At 48.9% G+C, this 19,456-nt stretch overlaps 1 protein-coding gene across 1 annotated transcript in view; it reads left to right on the forward strand.

Moving 5' to 3' along the window:
• The window catches only part of LOC144274627 (uncharacterized), a 31,791-nt gene extending 12,773 nt beyond the window's left edge, over nt 1-19,018 (forward strand). Inside the window, 4 exon segments of the mRNA XM_077833614.1 lie at nt 271-374; nt 13,875-13,884; nt 16,599-18,153; nt 18,155-19,018. Of these exon segments, the coding sequence (XP_077689740.1) occupies nt 271-374; nt 13,875-13,884; nt 16,599-18,153; nt 18,155-18,292 (1,807 nt within the window). The 3' untranslated portion in view covers nt 18,293-19,018.
• Nucleotides 19,019-19,456: the final 438 nt, after the last annotated feature.

Raw genomic sequence — 19,456 nt, forward strand, 5'->3', positions numbered from 1 at the left:
TCTTTCCCTGTTATATATTTGTTAAATGCTTGGTGGTGGCAGCAGTAAAGTCCGAGGGCAAAAGGTAAACTAGTTTGTACCTTGGGAAAGTTTTAACCTAAGCTGGTAAAAATAAGCTTCGGGGGTTTTCATGCAGGTCCCCACATCTGTACCCTAAAGTTCAGAGTGGGGAAGGAACCTTGACAGGCCCTAGGAATGCCGTGAGTGTGGGAAAATCTAGACTCAAAGATCAAAACTTTCTAATCATCAGAGAATCCACACAGGGGAAAGGCCCTACAAATGCAGTGCTTGTGGGAAAACCTTTTCTAGCGGCTCAGCCCTTTCTAGTCATCGGAAAATCCACTCAAAGAAGAGGCCCTACGAATGCAGTGAGTGTGGGAATACCTTCTCTTGGCACTCAGCCCATGTTAGCCATCAAAGAATCTGCAAGGGAGATCAACACCATAAAAACCTCTAGGGCTATCCGTACTTTTTTTCTTTAATACTTTTCCTGATTCCTGCATAGTAACTTGGAATGCTGTTTGAACTGTTTGCTGCACTGTTATCCCTCAGCTTATCCAGATGAGTGCCCCATTTTGACTTTTGCAGTTCGCCTTCTTGAGGTGGACCTATTTGTCCTTTTTATTGTCCCATGAGTAATTTGAGTGTGCTCTTCCTATCACGAAGCGTGGAGCATCACATTTATACCATTCCTCCTATTGCAAAGTTATTGTTAGTCATCAATGATACAGATTGTATCATTGCCAGTTATTCTCATGGGTTTTGCTGAAGAGCAGTTATGTTGGGAACTTTTCAAATGATATGTAAATGAAGAGAAGCAGGGGACGGAACAAAAAGTGTCATTTTGCGCCCCCCCCCCTTATTTAGATCCTAGGATACTGAAAATGTTGAAAATAACATAACTGACTCTTGAGACAGCGCTGAGTGAAGTATGTTTGAGTGGATCAGAGGAGAATGTGCTGGGAGAATCTCTTGTCCTGATTCTGAATAATCAGATGTCACCTGCTCTGGTATTTCACTTGACACTTTCACTGTCATGTATTCTCTCTCTGTGCTGTGGGTTTCTATCTGTCCTGAGGGCTGTTTGCTCACCCAGTTGGATATTAGTTCAGTTTGATATGATGGAGCTCAGATCTATTGAAGAATTTCAGACAAATGACCATTTGCTGAAGTCGTCATTCCTCACTTCCGCTTTGCTTTTTCCCCATCCCTCCATGATGACATGGAGAAAGTTCAAATGCAGTTCTGTCAACATGAGAGAACTCTCCAATTTACTGGACATGCTAACTAAGAAACAGCAGTGATTTTAAAATCTCCACTTTTTCAACAGCAGAACCCGATCTAACTAAAGGAAGTACATATGATCACAGTGTAGTTCAATTGTTGAAGTCAATATTGTCTCAGATGATCTGGGGAGAGAATTCCACCATAAGTGATTTTGAACTAGGCAAAATGGCCATGTATTTGGTTCCCAAATCATGTGTAACCCAGGCCCTACAAAAGATCTCTCCTAGTTAACCCTATGTGATGAGGAATCCTGCCCTTCATGACACAGATGTTGAGGAAATAGAAGTGTGTTTTTTGTGAATTTATCCTTTGTGTGTGCTAAAATGTGTATAAAATCAGTGTTGGCAATCTAATAGCTGCAGAAAAATGGCTATTTTTGAATAGAATCTCCAGCTCTGGTAACTAACAGAGATTCTGATCCAGCCCTGTATCCAGGCCCTTGCCTGAAACTGTGCCACCAAATTAAAGAAAAGCTGGGCATGTTTTGGGGAGCCATTCCTCACTAACACTGTTGATATTTTGAGTGGTTTTGTAAAGGATTCTACTTCAGAGAAGTGTAAATTTACCCTAACCAAGGCCAAGGATTTGGAAAGAACTGGGGTGAAAAGAGTACACACTCAGTTCTTGGTTTCTACTCCAGAAAAGGAATGACCATTGTCATTTTAGTATCTTCTTGTTCCTTTCTCTATTTTTTGTGCTCGCCTTTCTGTTCTATCACAGTGGGACTGTAGAGCTCAGTGCGTGCGTGACAAAAGCTCATTGGTGCCAACTGGCAAAGGAGTCACTGTTATTTACAAGCACCTCCTGTCTCAGACCTTACAAACTCACCACACCAAATACACTGATTTTATGACATTTATCCAGGAAGCATAGCAGTGAGATCTCTACTGAAAGCTTGTAAATCATTGTCAGGGGATCTTCTGCTGTGGGTCTCTCTCCATCTCTCCTCTTGAAGCTGCTCCAGTTTTGTTAAATCATTGGAACTGGGAATTTGAACCCTGATCTCCCAGGAGGGTGCCCTGACCACCAGCCTGCAGCAGCATGCTCCCGGGTGCAATTAATGTTTAATGATTTATGCAAAGTGGATCAGCGCCAGCAGGGGCATTTGAGACTGCTCCACCCAGGGCACCCAACTTGGGTGCCCCTCACTGCTCCTATCAGATAGAGATGGAATTTGAAGTCAGGTCTTCCACTTGCTGACTCAGTGCTCAAACCACTGAACTCGGGCATAGAACAAGGGTTCCACCTCTGGTGGAGTTAGGTGAGCAGGGCTGACCAGGCTTAGGCGCCCAACTGACGACAACCAACAGGAGGCACCTAAGTCCCTTTGTGGCAGAAGGCTTGGGACACCCCTGTCCTTAGCTGTTCCGACTGGCTGGCTCCGGCAGCTCTCCATCCAGCACAGTGGCTTCTGTGGATCCAGCCCCTCATAAGAACCGCACCCAGGGCTCCCCCAGAAAGCCGTAAGGGGTTGCACTGACTGACCATTTCTCTGCATTTAACCCCCCTCCCTGAATGAGCAGGTCCCTTGACTCACCTGCGAAAGACAAGAGAAGTAGCAATTTTATCATTTCTAGACACCGTGCGAGTCTCAGCTGCAAGCCCTGCTTCTCCTGGTAATGTCAAACACCAATTCCTCTCCGGCATCCTCTTCCCGTGAAGAGTGAGGTTTTATGTGAAGATTGGCTTGGTTTTGTTAGGGTGACTGTCTCTGAGCTCTCTTCGCCCACTCCTGCACCCCAGTTCCTCACTGAGACACTAACCAGCACAAAGCAATGGTCAGTAGCAGCCTTGGTGCCCAGGGATGTGGTCTCAGAGCTGGGATGGCCAAAGCCCAGTACAGGGTATGACCAGTGTGAAATGAGTTATTTCAGGACACAGAGAAAACTCGCCCCTGTAGCAGTCAGGGAATCATGTTGTAGGTCCCAGAAGCCAAACAAGAGGTTGGTGGGGGGGCGGGGAAATCGGATATGGGGCATTTCCATAGAGAGCGTGCTGGCTGTGATCCGACCCCAGAGAAGGGGGCTGGCTGGCTGAGGAGTTCAGGAAGGGGATAAGGAGCTTTACCTTACTGGGACACTGGCTCCAATCTAGCACCAGGGTTGTGGGCGAGCTGGCTCATGAAGGTGGGGAACAAGGTATGGGGCCTTTTCTCTCTGGGCCAGGAAGGAAAGGAGATGTGAATGAAATTTACCTCTTCCCCCTCCATCCCAGCCAAGGAGCATCCTAGTGTGTCTTTGCTTTACACGGGGTGTCTGTGAAGCTCCTCCAAGTATTTAGGGCTGAATTCTGCTCTCCCCCCAGTTTATAGATTCCCTTGGCTTCTATGGTTCACTCCTGACTCTCACCAGTGTGAGAGGAGATTCATACCTTTAGCGTAGAGCAGAGGTTCTCAAACTTTTCTTTCCGCGGACCACTTGAAAATTGCTGAGGGTCTCAGCCGACCATTTAATGATCTTTCCAAAAGTCATTTGTACCATTAGCTAACTATTGTAAAGCTAACCCTCTTGTATACATATTATCTGCACACATCGCGTAGTCTTAAGATGCTAAACAGATCTGTGAGTCAACTAGAAATAGTCCTGCTTTCCTTGTAAATATTAATACTGTCCTTTCCAGTATCTGAAAAGATTGTAAGAGGCATTCGCTCAGGCTTATACAATTTCTCTGCCATGTCCACTCTAAATTTGATGAATATCTTACACACATAGGAGAGTAACAATAAGTAATAAAGTGACACAAACAGCAAAACAAACCCACAAACAAACAAGTGACAACACTGAGAATACGAAGGGAAGCGAAACATCCAGTGGTTGGTTTGGGGGATTTTAAATGAGTGTTGAGGACCCACGCGGTGCAAGTGCAACTGAGCCCTGGAGAAACAGGCAAAGTTCAAGTTCACCTGGTTTCACATTGTGCGCATGTGTCACCAACTCAAAAACCATTTTTATAAGCCCTGGGGCACATAAACACATGGCTTGGAGTTTGCAGACAGGTCCCTGCTTCAAAGAGCTTGCAAATAAGGTCTTTATCCTACAAAACACCTGGCAGGACCCCAACCAAATCGAGTGCTGATGGCGACTCAAGAGTCAGTGGAAGTACTCTGAGGCTTAAAGCAGGGGTGGGCAAACTTTTTGGGCCAAGGGCCATATCTGGGTTGTGAAATTGTATGCGGGGCAGGAGGCTGGGGCGCGGGAGGGAGTGTGGGGTGTGGGAGAGGATTAGGGGTGCAGGAACAGGCTCGGGGCAAGGGATTGGGGCAGAGGAGGTGTGTGGGGTGTATGAGGGTGCTCAGGGAAGGGGGTTGGGGTGCAGGAGGGGTGCGGCAGCGGGCTTAGGGTAGGGGGCTGGGGTGCAGGGTGCAGGAGGGGTTTAGGCTTCGGCCCGGCACCACTTACCTAAAGTGGCTCCGGGGTGGCAGCGGCGCACTCCAGGGCCAGGGCAGGATCCCTGTCAGCCTGCCCTGGCCTCGCACCACACTGCATCGCTCTGGGCAAGGAGAGGTGGGAAGATGGGGTGGACAGCCTCTTGGCAGGGAGCAGGGGGGAGATGGGCAGACAGCTTCTGGGCTGGCTCCAGGGGGCTGCTGGGGGGAGTACGGGCTGGAGGGTTTCTCAAGGACCGAGCCAGCCATCCTCAGCCCACCCTGGTGTCTCCCCCAGGACCTGTGCTCCCCCTCCAGCCAGGAGAAACCAGCTGCAGACCCCTTTAGTGCTGGGCAGAGGGACAAACAAAAGGACGTGGCTCCTTTAAGAAAAGTTTGCCCTTGTGTCTGATGAGTGAACTTAGGCTGGGGCCAGCAGCTCGCCCCCTCCCCGGGCTCTGTCCAGCCAGTCGGGTGCGCCAGGTGTAGTGTAGTAAATTGCTCTGCACAGAAATATGCTACTTACCGGGTACCGAGCCGTACATCTGCTGAAGCCGCTGCCCTTCACCCTGCCCTTCTTAGCCGTAAGATTCTGCGGATGGCTTTTGACAGGGGTTAAAAAGTTGCTAAGGGGACGAATCTGAGCAGGGGGGTGGCCAGGGTCTGAGCAGGGGGTGGAAACTGACTGGTCAGGGGGGTCAAGCAGCTGGAGGCAGCATGAGGAGAGGGGCTAAAGGGAAAACCAGGGATGGGGGGAGGAGGCAGAGTTAAGCCCAGGAGCGAGGCGCTGGCAGAGGGTGTCAGAGGGCAAAACCCGGCACAGGCAGGGGCACAGGGGGCAGCAGTTACCCCAGTGGGACTGAGACACCAGGGCTTGCAAAATAGTTTGTTGTGAGGGCGAGAGGCTTTTTTATTTCCCCTCTCCCAGGAAGAACCTCTCAGCATCGGCTTCCCGGGACTGGGTTCTCAAAGGCACAGGGCTGGGTTCGTAAAGGCACAGGCATCCCCATGCCTAGTCAATACATCTCCTCTTTGTCTGATGTAACCTACTGAGGCTCTGTCTACACTGCAAGTTTCAAAGGGCTGTCGCGGGTGCCAGTGCTCCTGGGAATCCACCTCGACGAGGGGATTAGGTCTGAGCACTGGGAGCCGAGCCTGTCCACACTAGCGCTTTAAAGCACTCAAACATGCTGCGCTTGGTGAGGGGGTGATTTTTCACACCCCTGAGCCAGCAACTTAGAGCTCTTTAACTTGCCAGTGTAGATAATGCCTGAGACTGAATTCAGGGAAACATGGTACAGATATCCCCTCAGAAACAAAGAATCCCTTATCACTGTACCTGAATGCATCGAGTCTCATAGCAGTGTCCCAAATTGTCTTATCTGCTGCTGGGATTCCCTGAATTTTTCATTCTAATTTTTTCTTCTCATTTTTAGAGCAGATGTTTATTCTGTTGAATCATCTGACTTCCACTCTGACTGAATTTCTGGCCTAGTGTCAAAACTTTGTTTTGAGTCAATCCACCAGTGCTGTAAATATTGGTGGTCAGACCAATAGTCCACCTAATCTAGTATCCTGTCTTGTGTCAGTGGCCAATGCCAGGTGCTTCTAAAGGAATGATCAGACCAGTCAAGGACTCACTGAACCATCCCATTGTCCACTCCCAGCATCTGGCAGTCAAAGGACGGTTTAGGGTCATGCAGAGCATGGGCCTGCATCCCTGATTATCTTGGCTAATAGCCTATCTACTTATCCTGAGAGACTAATCAAATTCTTTGCTAATATATACCTTATGCCAGATGGTTGATGTGCGGTATCATTGCAAAACTTAAGACGACTTAAGACCTATTGACTGTGTTTAGCCAACCTGTATGACTATCGTCATGAGCATTTTCACCGAAAGGTGCGTGCTCCTTTAGTCTTTGCAGATCAGCCAACATACATGTGGGGTATGACATTATACTCTACATTCTTTATGAAAATATGGATATGACATAGCTAATATATACCTTATGCAAGATTGATATGGGCTATTATTGCAAAACTTAAGACCTACTGACTGTGTTTAGCCAACCTGTATGCATGTAACGTTTGTATTTGAGGCTAGAAATATTGAGCATGTCTCTGTATTTAAAATGTGCTCTGTTGGATGAGGCCAGACAATGTTAGCGCCTTACTGAAGGAATGCACAAACACGTAAAGATTATCCCAGGAACTGTGCCTCTGAACAATGGGGACTACTTGACCAAGATCAGATATCTCTGTACAGTGGGTGCTGTTTGACCCAGGTCACAGCAAAAGAGCCTTCCAGAAAGTGGGGAGAAGAAAGAAAAGGTGGACAATGAGAGCCTACAAGAACAACCAGAAATACCTGAGGTACAAAGACTGAACAGTGAGAAATGATTGACCCAGCAATCTGGATGATGGGAAGACAGACACCTCAGCTCAGCATACTGCGAATGAGAAGGATCTGACATTATCAAGCAATGAAGAATAATCCAGGTGTGTCTAAAATATCTTGCGTCCCCATTATGCAGACATAGGCCTTTTTCTCACCGCTAATAAAACTAATGAAAACAACACAAGACAAGTTCAGTTTTAACAGGGATGACAAAGGCTGAAGAAAATGTCTCAAAAATTAAGTGAGAGAGCAATGAGGTGACAGGGGAGGACCACAGCTCTGAGTGTAATTTTGGTGGTGATAACTCTTCGCTCCTTGTGCGTGTATAACAGTGACAAGAGTGGAAGTCTCTATAAAGCACAATGGTATTAACAGCTAATACCTGGTGTTCAGAACACCACAAGGCCAGCAGCTAGGGCCCCTCGCAGCTCTCGGGAACTGCTCAGGGTAAGAATTCGCTGCCCGCCGCAGCCAGAGGTCCAACCTTGCTTCTACGAAGGCCGTAAAAAGACAAAAGCGGCTCCGGACACTCCGCCCGGGTCCGTCGCGCCGGCCGCGAGCCCGTTTCTGCGCCGAGCCCTGCCGCAGGCGCCGCGGGCCGAGACCGGGCTCCCCGCCGGCAGCGGCCGCCCCGGGGAGCGATCTCACGGAGCCCGCCCGGCTCGGCACCTGCCCCCGGGGCACGTTCCGACGCGGGGCAGAATCCGCCCCTCGGCCTGCGGCGCCCCCGGGAGCCCCAGCAACGGGCCGCGGGGGGGCGGGGGCGGGTGTGAGAGGCGCCGGCTGGGGGAGGGGCCGGAGAAAATCAGGCTGATCCCGGCACCTGCCCTGACCGAAGCTGCAGAAGGCGGAAGCGCCCCCGGGGCACGCTGGGAGATGTAGTTCCTGTCCCCCCGCGAGCGGAAGTGACGTTGTCTAGTAGGACGAGCCGGGCTCGTGCGCGGCCGTTGGCCTCTCTCCCAAGGTGGGGAAACGCTTTGTGCCCCTCGAGCTCTGCGCATGCGCAGATGCAGGTAGGCGGAAGTCGCGCGTGCGCAGAGGCAGAGCTCACCGGCTGCTGCGGGACCGGGCTGAGCGGGAGGGTCTGTGCCGGGGCGACCTTCATTAACCCCCCCGTGCCCGGCCCGCGCCCTGCTCCCGCTGGGGCCGCCCCGGGCCCTGCCCGCCCCGCTGCCGAGCTGCCGCCTCCAGGTACCGGAGCGAGCCCCGGGGGCGGGGCGGCGACGCTGCCCCAGTGTCCGCGGGGACCCGGCATCGGGCGGCGCCGGGACCTGCTCCCGGGGGGGGCCGCGCCCGGGGGGGCTCGGAGCTGCTGTCCCAGCTGGAGCCCAGCGCCCCCCGGCGGGGTCTGGACGGGGCAGCGGGTGAAGGGGCGAGGCTGGGAGACCCCGACCCCGCGGGGCCGGGCTGGGGGGCCGCTCTCTGCCGGCAGCAGGGCCCGGGCAGGCCCGGGAGGGGACGGGGGCAGCGAGCGGCCCCCCCCGGAGGCGGCCCGGCCCCAGGCTCGTCCAGGAGCTCGTTCCTCCGCGGGGCCGCGTCCTGCCGCACCTGGGAGACGCCTCGGGGCTGCCCAGCCCCAGGGGAGCCGCAGCCAGGCCCTGCCCCGCGCCGCCGGGACCTGGGGGGGCTCCTGTGGGGGGGGGAACCGGGGGGGGCTTGAACGGTCCCTGTGCAGCCTCAGGAAACCCCCGGGGGAGAAGGGGGGGGCGGGAGGTGAGTGAATTGGATCCTTTCCCTGCTCGTGTCGCTCACACCCTGATACAAATTCTCTCCAGTTCTTCCCCGTTTCTCAAATGTCAATTTAACATCTCCGGTGTGGGGGATTTTCCCACCCATTTTATCTGCCGCGATTTGTCCTCCTTTAGGTGAGAAATTGTTCCCTGAGTCGATTCCCAAAACATGGCTGCCTCTGGAGTGGGGGGTGGGATGAGACGCCTCTTCTCTGCCAGGGTGGGGGAAGCGAGGAGCAAGTGTCCCCCGTGGAGACTGCCCAGACCCGGGTTTCCCAATCCCACTTGCTGGCCCCAAACTGCCAACACAGTTGCCCCCAGCTATCCATTGATCCTCACCTGCCCATCCCCCACTGCTGCCCCCTTCCCTCACCCAGAAAGCCTTCCAGCTCCTCCTCCGCCCCCACCCTCTTAAATTGCCTCCTGAAATGGCTCCCGCCTGCCCCTGTGAATGGTGGCAGACTGGGAACCGTCACTTTCTGTTTACGTATTGCACAGTCATATAAAATCCAGTCAAACAGTCGCCCTTTTCCAACTAGTTATTTCATAGCAATATAAAATTTCCTCTGATCTTGGTGTTTTTCTCTCATGTTATCCATTACTTAGTTTCTGACACGTATTCTCTGCATATCTCAAAGATTGTTATGAAATACCCTAAAGATTTGCCCCACTTTTTCTCTAGTTGTCCATTTCTAATTGAATATGCCCTGAGATTTTCCCTGTCTCTCTAATTATAAAATACTAACAAAAACTCAGATTTACACCTTTTCTCAGATAATTCAACATGGAAATAAAATGTTTGCAACTGTTGCCCATTTCCTCTCAATTCATTTTTCAAATATTGATGTGAAATACACTCAGATTTTATCTCCTATCAACAAATGATATAAAATCCCTCTGATTTTCCACTTTTCTCTCTCTCATTTGCAAAATGGGAGGAGGGGGGTCCCAGGCAAAGGGCATGGCAGAGGCTCTGGGGGCTGCTACTAAATTTGTGCCCCGAGTCCTTCTCCTCGATGTGGGGGGTGAGGGAGGTGGGAAGGGGGTTAGCACTGCCACACAATGACCTCTTCCACATCACTCTGGACTCATCCTTTCTGAAATCTGGTTTGATTGAGACCATTGTTAATCCAGAGTCACTGTATGGAAAGACAAGGAGTGACTCCAGATGAACAGTGGGGCAAATGAGATTAGCAATTCTCCCTGTGATGAGGTGCTCTCATTAGCTGCTCTCCCCAGAGAGCTAAAGGAGGGAAGGCTGCTCAAAGGCTCTGTCCCTCTCGCCTAAGGATATTGGGGTTCAGCTTCTTGGGTCAGACGCTGCAGCCTCCATTGTGATTTGGGAGACCAGGTTTAGCAGCTGCTGCTACCCTAGCAGGGCTTCTGTGCTGGGAAGCTTAATTAAAGCTTCTTCTCTGCCCGGCCCAGGTGCTGACTTTCTCCAGCTGATACTAGCCCCTTGGGGCAGACCTGGGCTCTATTAATACAGATTCTGAGCCACAAACTTCAGGTAACTGAAGGATCTCAGGGAAAGTGCTGGGGACTGGCAAGAAAGTGACTCTGCACAAACAGCCCCTCCTCATTTCTCCTCCCATTAGCAATTGCCAGGAGAAAATCCAGTGGTGGTGTTGCAAAGAACCCAGGAATGGAACTTTCCCAGCCAGAGAGGCAGGGAGAGAGGACAGGGGAAGGAGAGACTGAAAGGGGCAGTGGTAGAAATGAGTGGGAAGAGAGATTTCCAGCTCTAGTCCACCCAGACACATGTGTTGCAGCATCCCTGGGCAGAATCACTTTCCAGTGAACAAGAAAAGATTCAGACAGAGGAAAAGCCAGTTCCTGACTCCATATTCCCCCTGCTCGGTTGTGGCTGCCGTTGGGTCCATGTCCGAGGGAATCCCCTGGAGTGACTCCTTTGGTTCTGCTCTTTTCTAGCATTGTGTTCAGAGACTTTGTTACGGGGTGGGGGGAGGGAGAAGGGAGGTTAAAAATGTCTCTGTGGGCTTAGCCTGGCAGGAGGGGCCAGGTCTACACTGTAATAAAGAGATCAAGCATTTTGCCAGCACGGCAGAATCTAGGCTATCTGTCTGCAAGGAAAGGGCCCTGGGGGAATTCTGATGTGAAATTAACTAAAGCCTGTTCTGAAACCCCCACAAGTACGCTTCTCACCCTCCCAGGCTGCAGAACGACGTCCATCCTCCACCTCAGCTCCTCCCATCCTCCCAAGGGACGGGGAAGAGAAATGGCTGCAGTGGAGCCAGCTCAGGTAGGGATTATTGGGGAGTTTTGGGTGGGTTCCTTCTGGAGGGAGGGGGACAGCAAATACACCAGAGACGGGAAGGTTTGCGCCGTCTGGTTTGGAGGTTGGTCCAGGGCAGAAAATCCACAAGGTGGAGAACGGGAGGAGGACAGGGGGTGGCAAACCTGCTGGGAGTTATTGAATAAGTGGCCTAGATTCTGGGACCAGAACCATGAGGTTGGGAGGTGGAAATGCTCTAATTTGTTGAACAGAAAATAATCCACCTACATGGGGCTAGGAAAATTAACCAGACTCATAGTGCGGGAGCCTGACCCAACTAACCAGCGGGTGCCGTGCCAGTCAGGCTTAGGGGAGATTCCCCTCCCTTCATATCCAGCTACTCGCACTGAGGAGCGTGTTGGACTTCCTACCAGGGAGCTGTCCCTGGACCCTGCTAGCGACTCCATTTCCTGTATCAGTCTGTGGCTAGTAGGTGTGTGATGGATCTGGTGGGAGAGAGGAGGGACTCTTTCTTCTTTCCCTCACCCTGGTGGTTCCAGGATGCTCTGAGCAAGGTGGGGGTGGGACTCTGACCATGATCCACCCAGAGCTTCCATTTGATTGGCTCCTCTCCCACACAGATAGTGGGGCAGCAGGTACTGAGTTTTGGACTTTTGCTCTCTCAGGGGCCGGTGACCTTCGCGGAGGTGGCTGTGTATTTCACCAGGGAAGAGTGGGCTCTGCTGCACCCTGCTCAGAGAGCTCTCTACAGAGATGTCATGCAGGAGAACTATAAGAATGTGACCTTGCTGGGTAAGGATTCCCGTCCCCTCAGTTCTTGGAAGGGGAAATGAAGAGATACGGTTCACTCCACCCCCCAATGGTATCTCTGCTCTGTCCTGTTTCAGCATCACCCCAATATGCCAGTAACACACACACACACGACCAGAGACCTCTTCCCCTGCTGAAGAACACTTTGGGAACAGAGCACAGGAGCAGTATCGCACAGTGTCAGATATCTCTTTTTGCTCAAGTAAAACTGTGGCTTAGGTCCAGCATAACCAACAGAAGCTTCCTACCCCCGGTCTTTTCTGAAACCCTGAGCCACCTCTACCTGAACCAGAATGTGCTTGAGGTGTAACAAGCAGGCTGCTGGAGTCAGAGCTGCTGGTCCAGGACTACTTATCACACAGACACCCAATGCGTCCTTGAATGCTGGCTGGGGGTATCCAGACTGGGGAGCTCCAACAGCAGCACATTGTATCTCACCCAGGATTACAGATGACACAAGTCCTCACTGGTCTGGATTGCACTGCAGCGTGTGAAAATGGCTTATGTTGGTAGTGAAACTTCCTGAGACATGGAGAGTCTTGCTTCTCCATCCGCACGTGTGATAGCCACCACCTCTCTTCTCTGCAGGCTCCTTGGATTTTTGATTACCTCATTGTCACATGACCCCGATTCTTATCTTTCACATTCTGCTTTTCTAGACTAATTAGCATCTCTTGTTCCTGAATTATAGCTTCTAACTTCCCAGTGTTCTCCACACCCAGGGATTTTCCTACTCGCTCCCGTTACACTGGGCTCACTAGATTCCCTAGTACATAAGAGTGGCCACACTGGGTCAGACCAAAGGTCCATGTAGCCCAGTGTCCTGTCTTTCGAGAGTGGCCATGATTTTATAGACCTCTCTCATATCCCTCTTTCGTCTCTTTTCTAAGCTGAAAAGGCCCAGCCTTTTTCATCTCTCCTCATACGGAAGTTCTTCCATACTCCTAATCATATTTTTTCCCTTTTCTGAACCTCTTCCAATTCCAGTCTATCTTTTTTGAGATGTGGCAACCACATTTGCATGCTGTATTCAAGATGTGGGCGTACCATGGATTTATAGAGAAGCAATATGATATTTTCTGTCTTCTTATCGATCCCTTTCTTAATGATTCCCAACATTCTGTTTGCTTTTTGACTGCCTCTGCACCTTGAGTGAACGTTTTCAGAGAACTCTCCACAAGGACTCCAAGATCCCACTCTTGAATGGAAACAGCTAATTTAGACCCTATAATTTTGTATGTATAGTTGGGATTATGTTTTCCAATGGGCTGCAATACATGCTATCCTGACATCTAGTACTGCTGAGCTCCTGCATTCAGTAATATCCCTACCCTTCCTGTTCCCTTTCTCCAGTGAACCCCACCAGCCCATGTTTACTGTTCCCAGCTTCCCCAGGACTGACTCATTGTCTCTGGACTTTTCTGTCAGCAAGAAGCAATGCCAGGGAGACTTGCCCTCTGTCTGGAGTCTTCTATTTCTGGAACATGGATTTACTTTCTCTGTTTTCGGAGACTCTTTGATATTGAGTGTCTGTGTCTGTTTTCGGAGACTCTTTGAAATTGAGTGTCTGTGTCTGTGACGTTAACCACAGTACAATCTGGACTGTTGAACAGCTGTTTCCCCTCAGTTCCCCAACCTGCGGTGCCTTTTACACTGCTTTACTGTGAGAACAGCCACTCCTGGGCAGTTAACACGCAGTCTCCAGCATGTAACTCGCTCCCAGCTTCACAGTATTGACTGCTGCTAGTCAGCGACGCTCAAATTACAGTACACCACGGGAGAACCTCAGAAACTTCTCTGCTCCCAGACTTTCCCCCAGAAATGTGCATCTTGCATTTTACAGCACACGGCTGAACAATGCAAACTCATACGAAGTCTGTCATTTCATCAGTGGAAAATGACATGCACCAGCCTCGTTATTCCAGATGGAATTTCCAACACACTTTAATACAAACACACTGGGTAGATAAAACAATAAAACCAAATTGTTAACTACCGAGAAAAAAAGATTTTAAGTGACTACAGGTAATGAGGCGTAAAAGTCAGAATTGTTTAGAAAAGAAATGCAAGATAAAACACAAACATCTAACTTAACAAGCTGAAACGGATTCAAAACAAATGTGTCTCTCACCATACGTTGAGACAGGCTGGTGGCTGTCCTTTCAGCCAGGACTCCCCTAACCCGCCCCGACGCCCAAGTTCACTTCTTAGGGAGTTGTCATGAACAGAGGGAAGGGGGGGGGGAGAGAGAGAGAGTTTCAAGCATTTTTCTCACCTCTTTTTATAGTTCAGTTCTTTGTACTAGAAACAACTTCAGTTCTCAGCTGAGTGATGGTGACAGGCTGTCTGTTGTAGATATGAGCTTCGAGTGGTCCCTTTGAAGGAATGTAAATGTCTTCTTCACACCTTCCCACTTCCGGAGAATGGCTATTTGACCAGCTGTTTGCCTTGCTGCCTCTGAGGGAACTGGTCTGTGGGTGTTCCCCAAAATTATAACTTTTCAGTAATATCACACAGTAAAATCTCATAACTTTACTTACAGTGTTGCTCCACATTTTAACAGGAGGATAATATCAAGTAGATTATGTAATTTCAAATGATATCTCACAAGCCATACTATGTCCCAAATTGATCATAATTTTCCAGAAGAGTGAACAAACAGGTACAGACTGACACAATGTCTGTCTGGATGTGTTCCCAGCCGATATGTGGGTATTTGGCATCTTAAAGGACCTGGGGAACTGGTCCTGGGAATTCATTGGTTTACTCAGTGTGACACTAAGTGGAATTGTGAGATTCTTTATATTATTATTATTTTATTATTAATACCAATATGAATTTTGGTATTAATAATAAAATAATTAAAATTGCAATGTATCCTGCTAGATGTGCCATGTAAGCTGTCAGTGAAAATATTATGATTTTCCAGGTATGATCATTTTGTTTCTCTTTGTATCACCTTTGTATTGTGAGATACAGAGATGTAGGGTATATTTGTATTTCCAGACTTGTGTAGTGTTTCTGGGTGACACCCCCAGACATATTGGCATCAGCACTGCCTAGCCTGTTCGATGGCCCATCCAGGGTCATCAGCTGTACAATGAGCCCATGGAAAGGACCAAGGGGATACACCTATTGAGTCAGCAAGACATGCAGGGGTGCGCCTGTGTACTGAGAACTCCAAGGCTTTTCCATGGCATGTGCTGTGACACTTGTGTTTGGGGCACAGGAAGTACAAGCCACATGGCAAAAGGCATATAAAGGGTAGCTGCATCATCTCCCTTTTGTCTTCAATCCCTCTTCCTACCTCTGGAGCAACTTCTCTACAAACTGAAGCCTTGAACAAAGGACTGAATGACCCATCCAAGCTGTGGATGTGTTCCAGATGGACTCTCAAGCCACTAACTCACCAGTACTGCTAAGAACCTGATATATAGATTTCAGAATGAACCTGACTACTTTCCCATTTCACTTCTTTCTGTCTTTCTTTTGTTTAAATCTTTAGTTTAGATGCTAAAGGATTGGCTGGCAGCATGGTATTTTGGGAAAGATCCAAATCTATCGTGACCTGGTACTGGTGCTGACCCTTTGGGATCAGAAGGACATTTTGTTTGTGAGCAGAGTTTTTAAATAACCTCTCACTGTAGTGGACCTAAGTGCTGATTCGGAGTCAGAGAACTGGAATGCAATAAAGAGGGCTGTGTGATTTCTTTTTTCAGCTTCTCGGTAACCAGTGTGGGTGATGAGAAGCAGTTTGTGACAGGTCGGTGAGTTTAACTTCAGTGTTAACCACCAGTTTGGGGAGCATATGCTATCCCTTTTTCAGCCTGCCCTGACCTTGGCCTTTTCAGTGAGGGACTGCCCCAGGCACACCAGCTCACACTAAGCACTGAAGTTAATAGAATGTTTTTTAATAGAATGTTTATTTTTTTTATGACAAAGTCTTGTGACATCAACTGAAGTCCTTTGTTTTTTTTCATCTGAGCAGGGTTTCCAGTTTCCAAACCTGATGTGATCTCCCAGCTGGAACAAGGGGAAGAGCCATGGGTCCCAGAGGAAAGAGAGATCCTGAGAGCTCCCTGCACAGGTGAGGAAACATTAAACCAACTCAGAATCTATAAGTGCCTGAAGGAAACCTCTGGGATGCCTTACTAAGTCTTGGGAGGTCTCTCAGTTCATTATTGTCTCTAGCAGGGGACGTATCCTCAGGGTAAATATAGCTCATGGCTTCCTATAGATCCTAGCAGACACCAGGCAGAAGTTTCCTCCCTTCCCCCTGTGAATTTGGATGGGATGTGAAGGCTGAATTGATCCCCCTCCTCTCTCCTATTTGGTGGAAGAGTTTGGGGGAGTTCAGGACCTGATTTTTATTTGGCCCCTCTCCACCACTTGTTTTTGTTTGGTCTTCCCCTTTCCATCCCTGTTTGAGGTTTCTATCTCTATCACAGCAGGTGATGCAAAGGTTTGTGAGAAAGAGGAGCAGAATTCTCAGCAGGAAAATGTTGAGCAAGTGGATAAACACAGAGAATTATCGCAAAGATGGAAAAGGAATGTGTCCAGGAGTCATGAGCAGGAAAAACCCTGTGCTATGCATCACAGACCAGAAAGAGAGCAGGGAAACCAGCCATTGGAGAAAATGGGTGAATTTATTTCCTGTCGGGGAACTCAGCAGGGCCTCAAAGAAACCACAACCCATCAGGAAATCCTGAGGAGAAAGAGGAAAAATACATGCAGTGAGTGTGGGAAAAGCTTCACTGAAAGATCAGTCCTTTCTAATCATCAGAGAATCCACACAGGGGAGAGGCCCTTCGAATGCAGTGAGTGTGGAAAATGCTTCATCAGGAGCTCAGACCGTTCTGTACATCAGAGAATCCACACAGGGGAGAGGCCCTATGAATGCCATGAGTGTGGGAAAAGATTCACTAGGAGCTCAGCCCTTTCTACTCATCAGAGAATCCACACAGGGGAAAGGCCCTACAAATGCAGTGAGTGTGGGAAAACCTTCATAAGGAGCTCAGCCCTTTCTAATCATCAGAGAATCCACACACGGGAGAGGCCCTACAAATGCAGTGAGTGTGGGAAAAGCTTCATTCAAAGACCAGGCCTTTCTAAACATCAGAGAATCCACACAGGGGAGAGGCCCTATGAATGCAGTGAGTGTGGGAAAAGATTCATTCAAAGATCAGGCCTTTTTCAGCATCAGAGAATCCACACAGGGGAGAGGCCCTACGAATGCAGTGAGTGTGGGAAAAGCTTCACTCAAAGATCAGCCCTTTTTCAGCATCAGAAAATCCACACCGGGGAGAGGCCCTACGAATGCAGTGAGTGTGGGAAAAGCTTCATTCAAAGATCAGCCCTTTTTCAGCATCAGAAAATCCACACCGGGGATAGGCCCTATGAATGCAGTGAGTGTGGGAAAAGCTTCACTCAAAGATCAGCCCTTTTTCAGCATCAGAGAATCCACACAGGGGAGAGGCCCTATGAATGCAGTGAATGTGGAAAAACCTTCATTCAAATATCAGGCCTTTTTTACCATCAGAGAATCCACACCGGGGAGAGGCCCTATGAATGCAGTGAGTGTGGGAAAAGCTTCATTCAAAGATCAAGCCTTTTTCAGCATCAGAGAATCCACAGAGGGGAGAGTCCCTACGAATGCAGTTTATGTGGGAAAAGCCTCACTAGCAGCTCAGCCCTTTCTAAACATCAGAGAATCCACACAGGGGAGAGGCCCTACGAATGCAGTGAGTGTGGGAAAAGCCTCACTAGCAGCTCAGCCCTTTCTAATCATCAGAGAATACACACAGGGGAGAGGCCCTATGAATGTAGTGAGTGTGGGAAAAGATTTAGTTCAAGATCAGGCCTTCTTCAGCATCAGAGAATCCACACAGGGGAGAGGCCCTACGAATGCAGTGAGTGTGGGAGAAGCTTCACTCAAAGATCAGGCCTTTTTTACCATCAGAGAATACACACAGGGGAGAGGCCCTACGAATGCAGTGAGTGTGGGAAAAGCTTCATTCAAAGATCAGGACTTTTTCAGCATCAGAGAATCCACACAGGAGAGAGGCCCTACGAATGCAGTGAGTGTGGGAAAAGCTTCACTAGCAGCTCAGGCCTTTCTAAACATCAGAGAATCCACACAGGGGAGAGGCCTTATGAATTCAGTGAGTCTGGGAATAGCTTCACGAGCAGCTTAGCCTTTTCTAAACATCAGAAAATCCACATAGGGGACAGGCCCTACAAATGCAGTGAATGTGGGAATACCTTCTCTAGCAGCTCAGCCCTTTCTAGTCATCAGAGAATTCACACAAAGGAGAGGCCCTATGAATGCAGTGAGTGTGAGAATACTTTCTCTTGGCACTCAGCCTATGTTAGCCATCAGAGAATCTGCAACGGAGATCAACACCATAAAAACCTCTAGGGCTATCAATACTTTTTTTCTTTAATACTTTTCCTGATTCCCACATAGTAGCTTTTAAAGCTGTTTGAACTGTTTGCAGCACCATTATCCCTCAGCTTGTCCAGATGAGTGCCCCATTTTTGCCTTTTGCAGTTCGCCCTCTTGAGGTGGACCTATTTGTCCTTTCTCTTGTCCCATGAGTAATTCGAGTGTGCGCTTCCTATCAGGAACCAGGGAGTATCCCATTTATACCATTCCTCTTATTGCAAAGTTATTGTTAGTCACCAATGATACAGATTGTATCTGTCATAAATATAAGGGGAAGGGTAAACATCTTTAAAATCCCTCCTGGCCAGAGGAAAAACCCTTTCACCTGTAAAGGGTTAAGAAGGTAGGATAACCTCGCTGGCACCTGACCAAAATGACCAATGAGGAGACAAGATACTTTCAAAGCTGGAGTGGGGGGAGAAACAAAGGTTCTCTCTGTCTGTGTGATGCTTTTGCCGGGACCAGAAAGGAATGGAGTCTTTGAACTTAGTAAGTAATCTAGCTAGATATGTGTTCGATTCTGTTTTATTGAAATGGTTGATAAAATAAGCTGTGCTGAATGGAATGTAGATTCCTGTTTTTGTGTCTTTTTGTAACTTAAGGTTTTGCCTACAGGGATTCTCTGTGTTTTGAATCTGATTACCCTGTCAGGTATTTACCATCCTGATTTTACAGAGGTAATTCTTTTACTTTTTTTCTTCAATTAAAATTCTTCTTTTAAGAATCTGCTTGCTTTTTCATTGTTCTTAAGATCCAAGCATTTTGGATCTGTGTTCACTTATGCAAATTGGTGAGGATTTTTATCAAGTCTTCCCCAGGAAAGGGGGTGTAGGGTTTGGGGAGCATTTTTTGGGGAAAGACGTTTCCAAGCGAGCTCTTTCCCTGTTATATATTTGTTAGATGCTTGGTGGTGGCAGCAATAAAGTCCAAGGGCAGAAGGTAAACTAGTTTGTACCTTGGGGAAGTTTTAACCTAAGCTGGTAAAAATAAGTTTCGGGGGTTTTCATGCAGGTCCCCACATCTGTACCCTAGCGTTCAGAGTGGGGAAGGAACCTTGACAGGCCCTAGCAATGCCGTGAGTGTGGGAAAAGCTTGACTCAAAGATCAGAACTTTCTAATCATCAGAGAATCCACACAGGGGAAAGGCCCTACAAATGCAGTG

Source organism: Eretmochelys imbricata, chromosome 14, assembly GCF_965152235.1.
Source record: "Eretmochelys imbricata isolate rEreImb1 chromosome 14, rEreImb1.hap1, whole genome shotgun sequence".
Classification (NCBI taxonomy): Eukaryota; Metazoa; Chordata; order Testudines; family Cheloniidae; genus Eretmochelys; species Eretmochelys imbricata.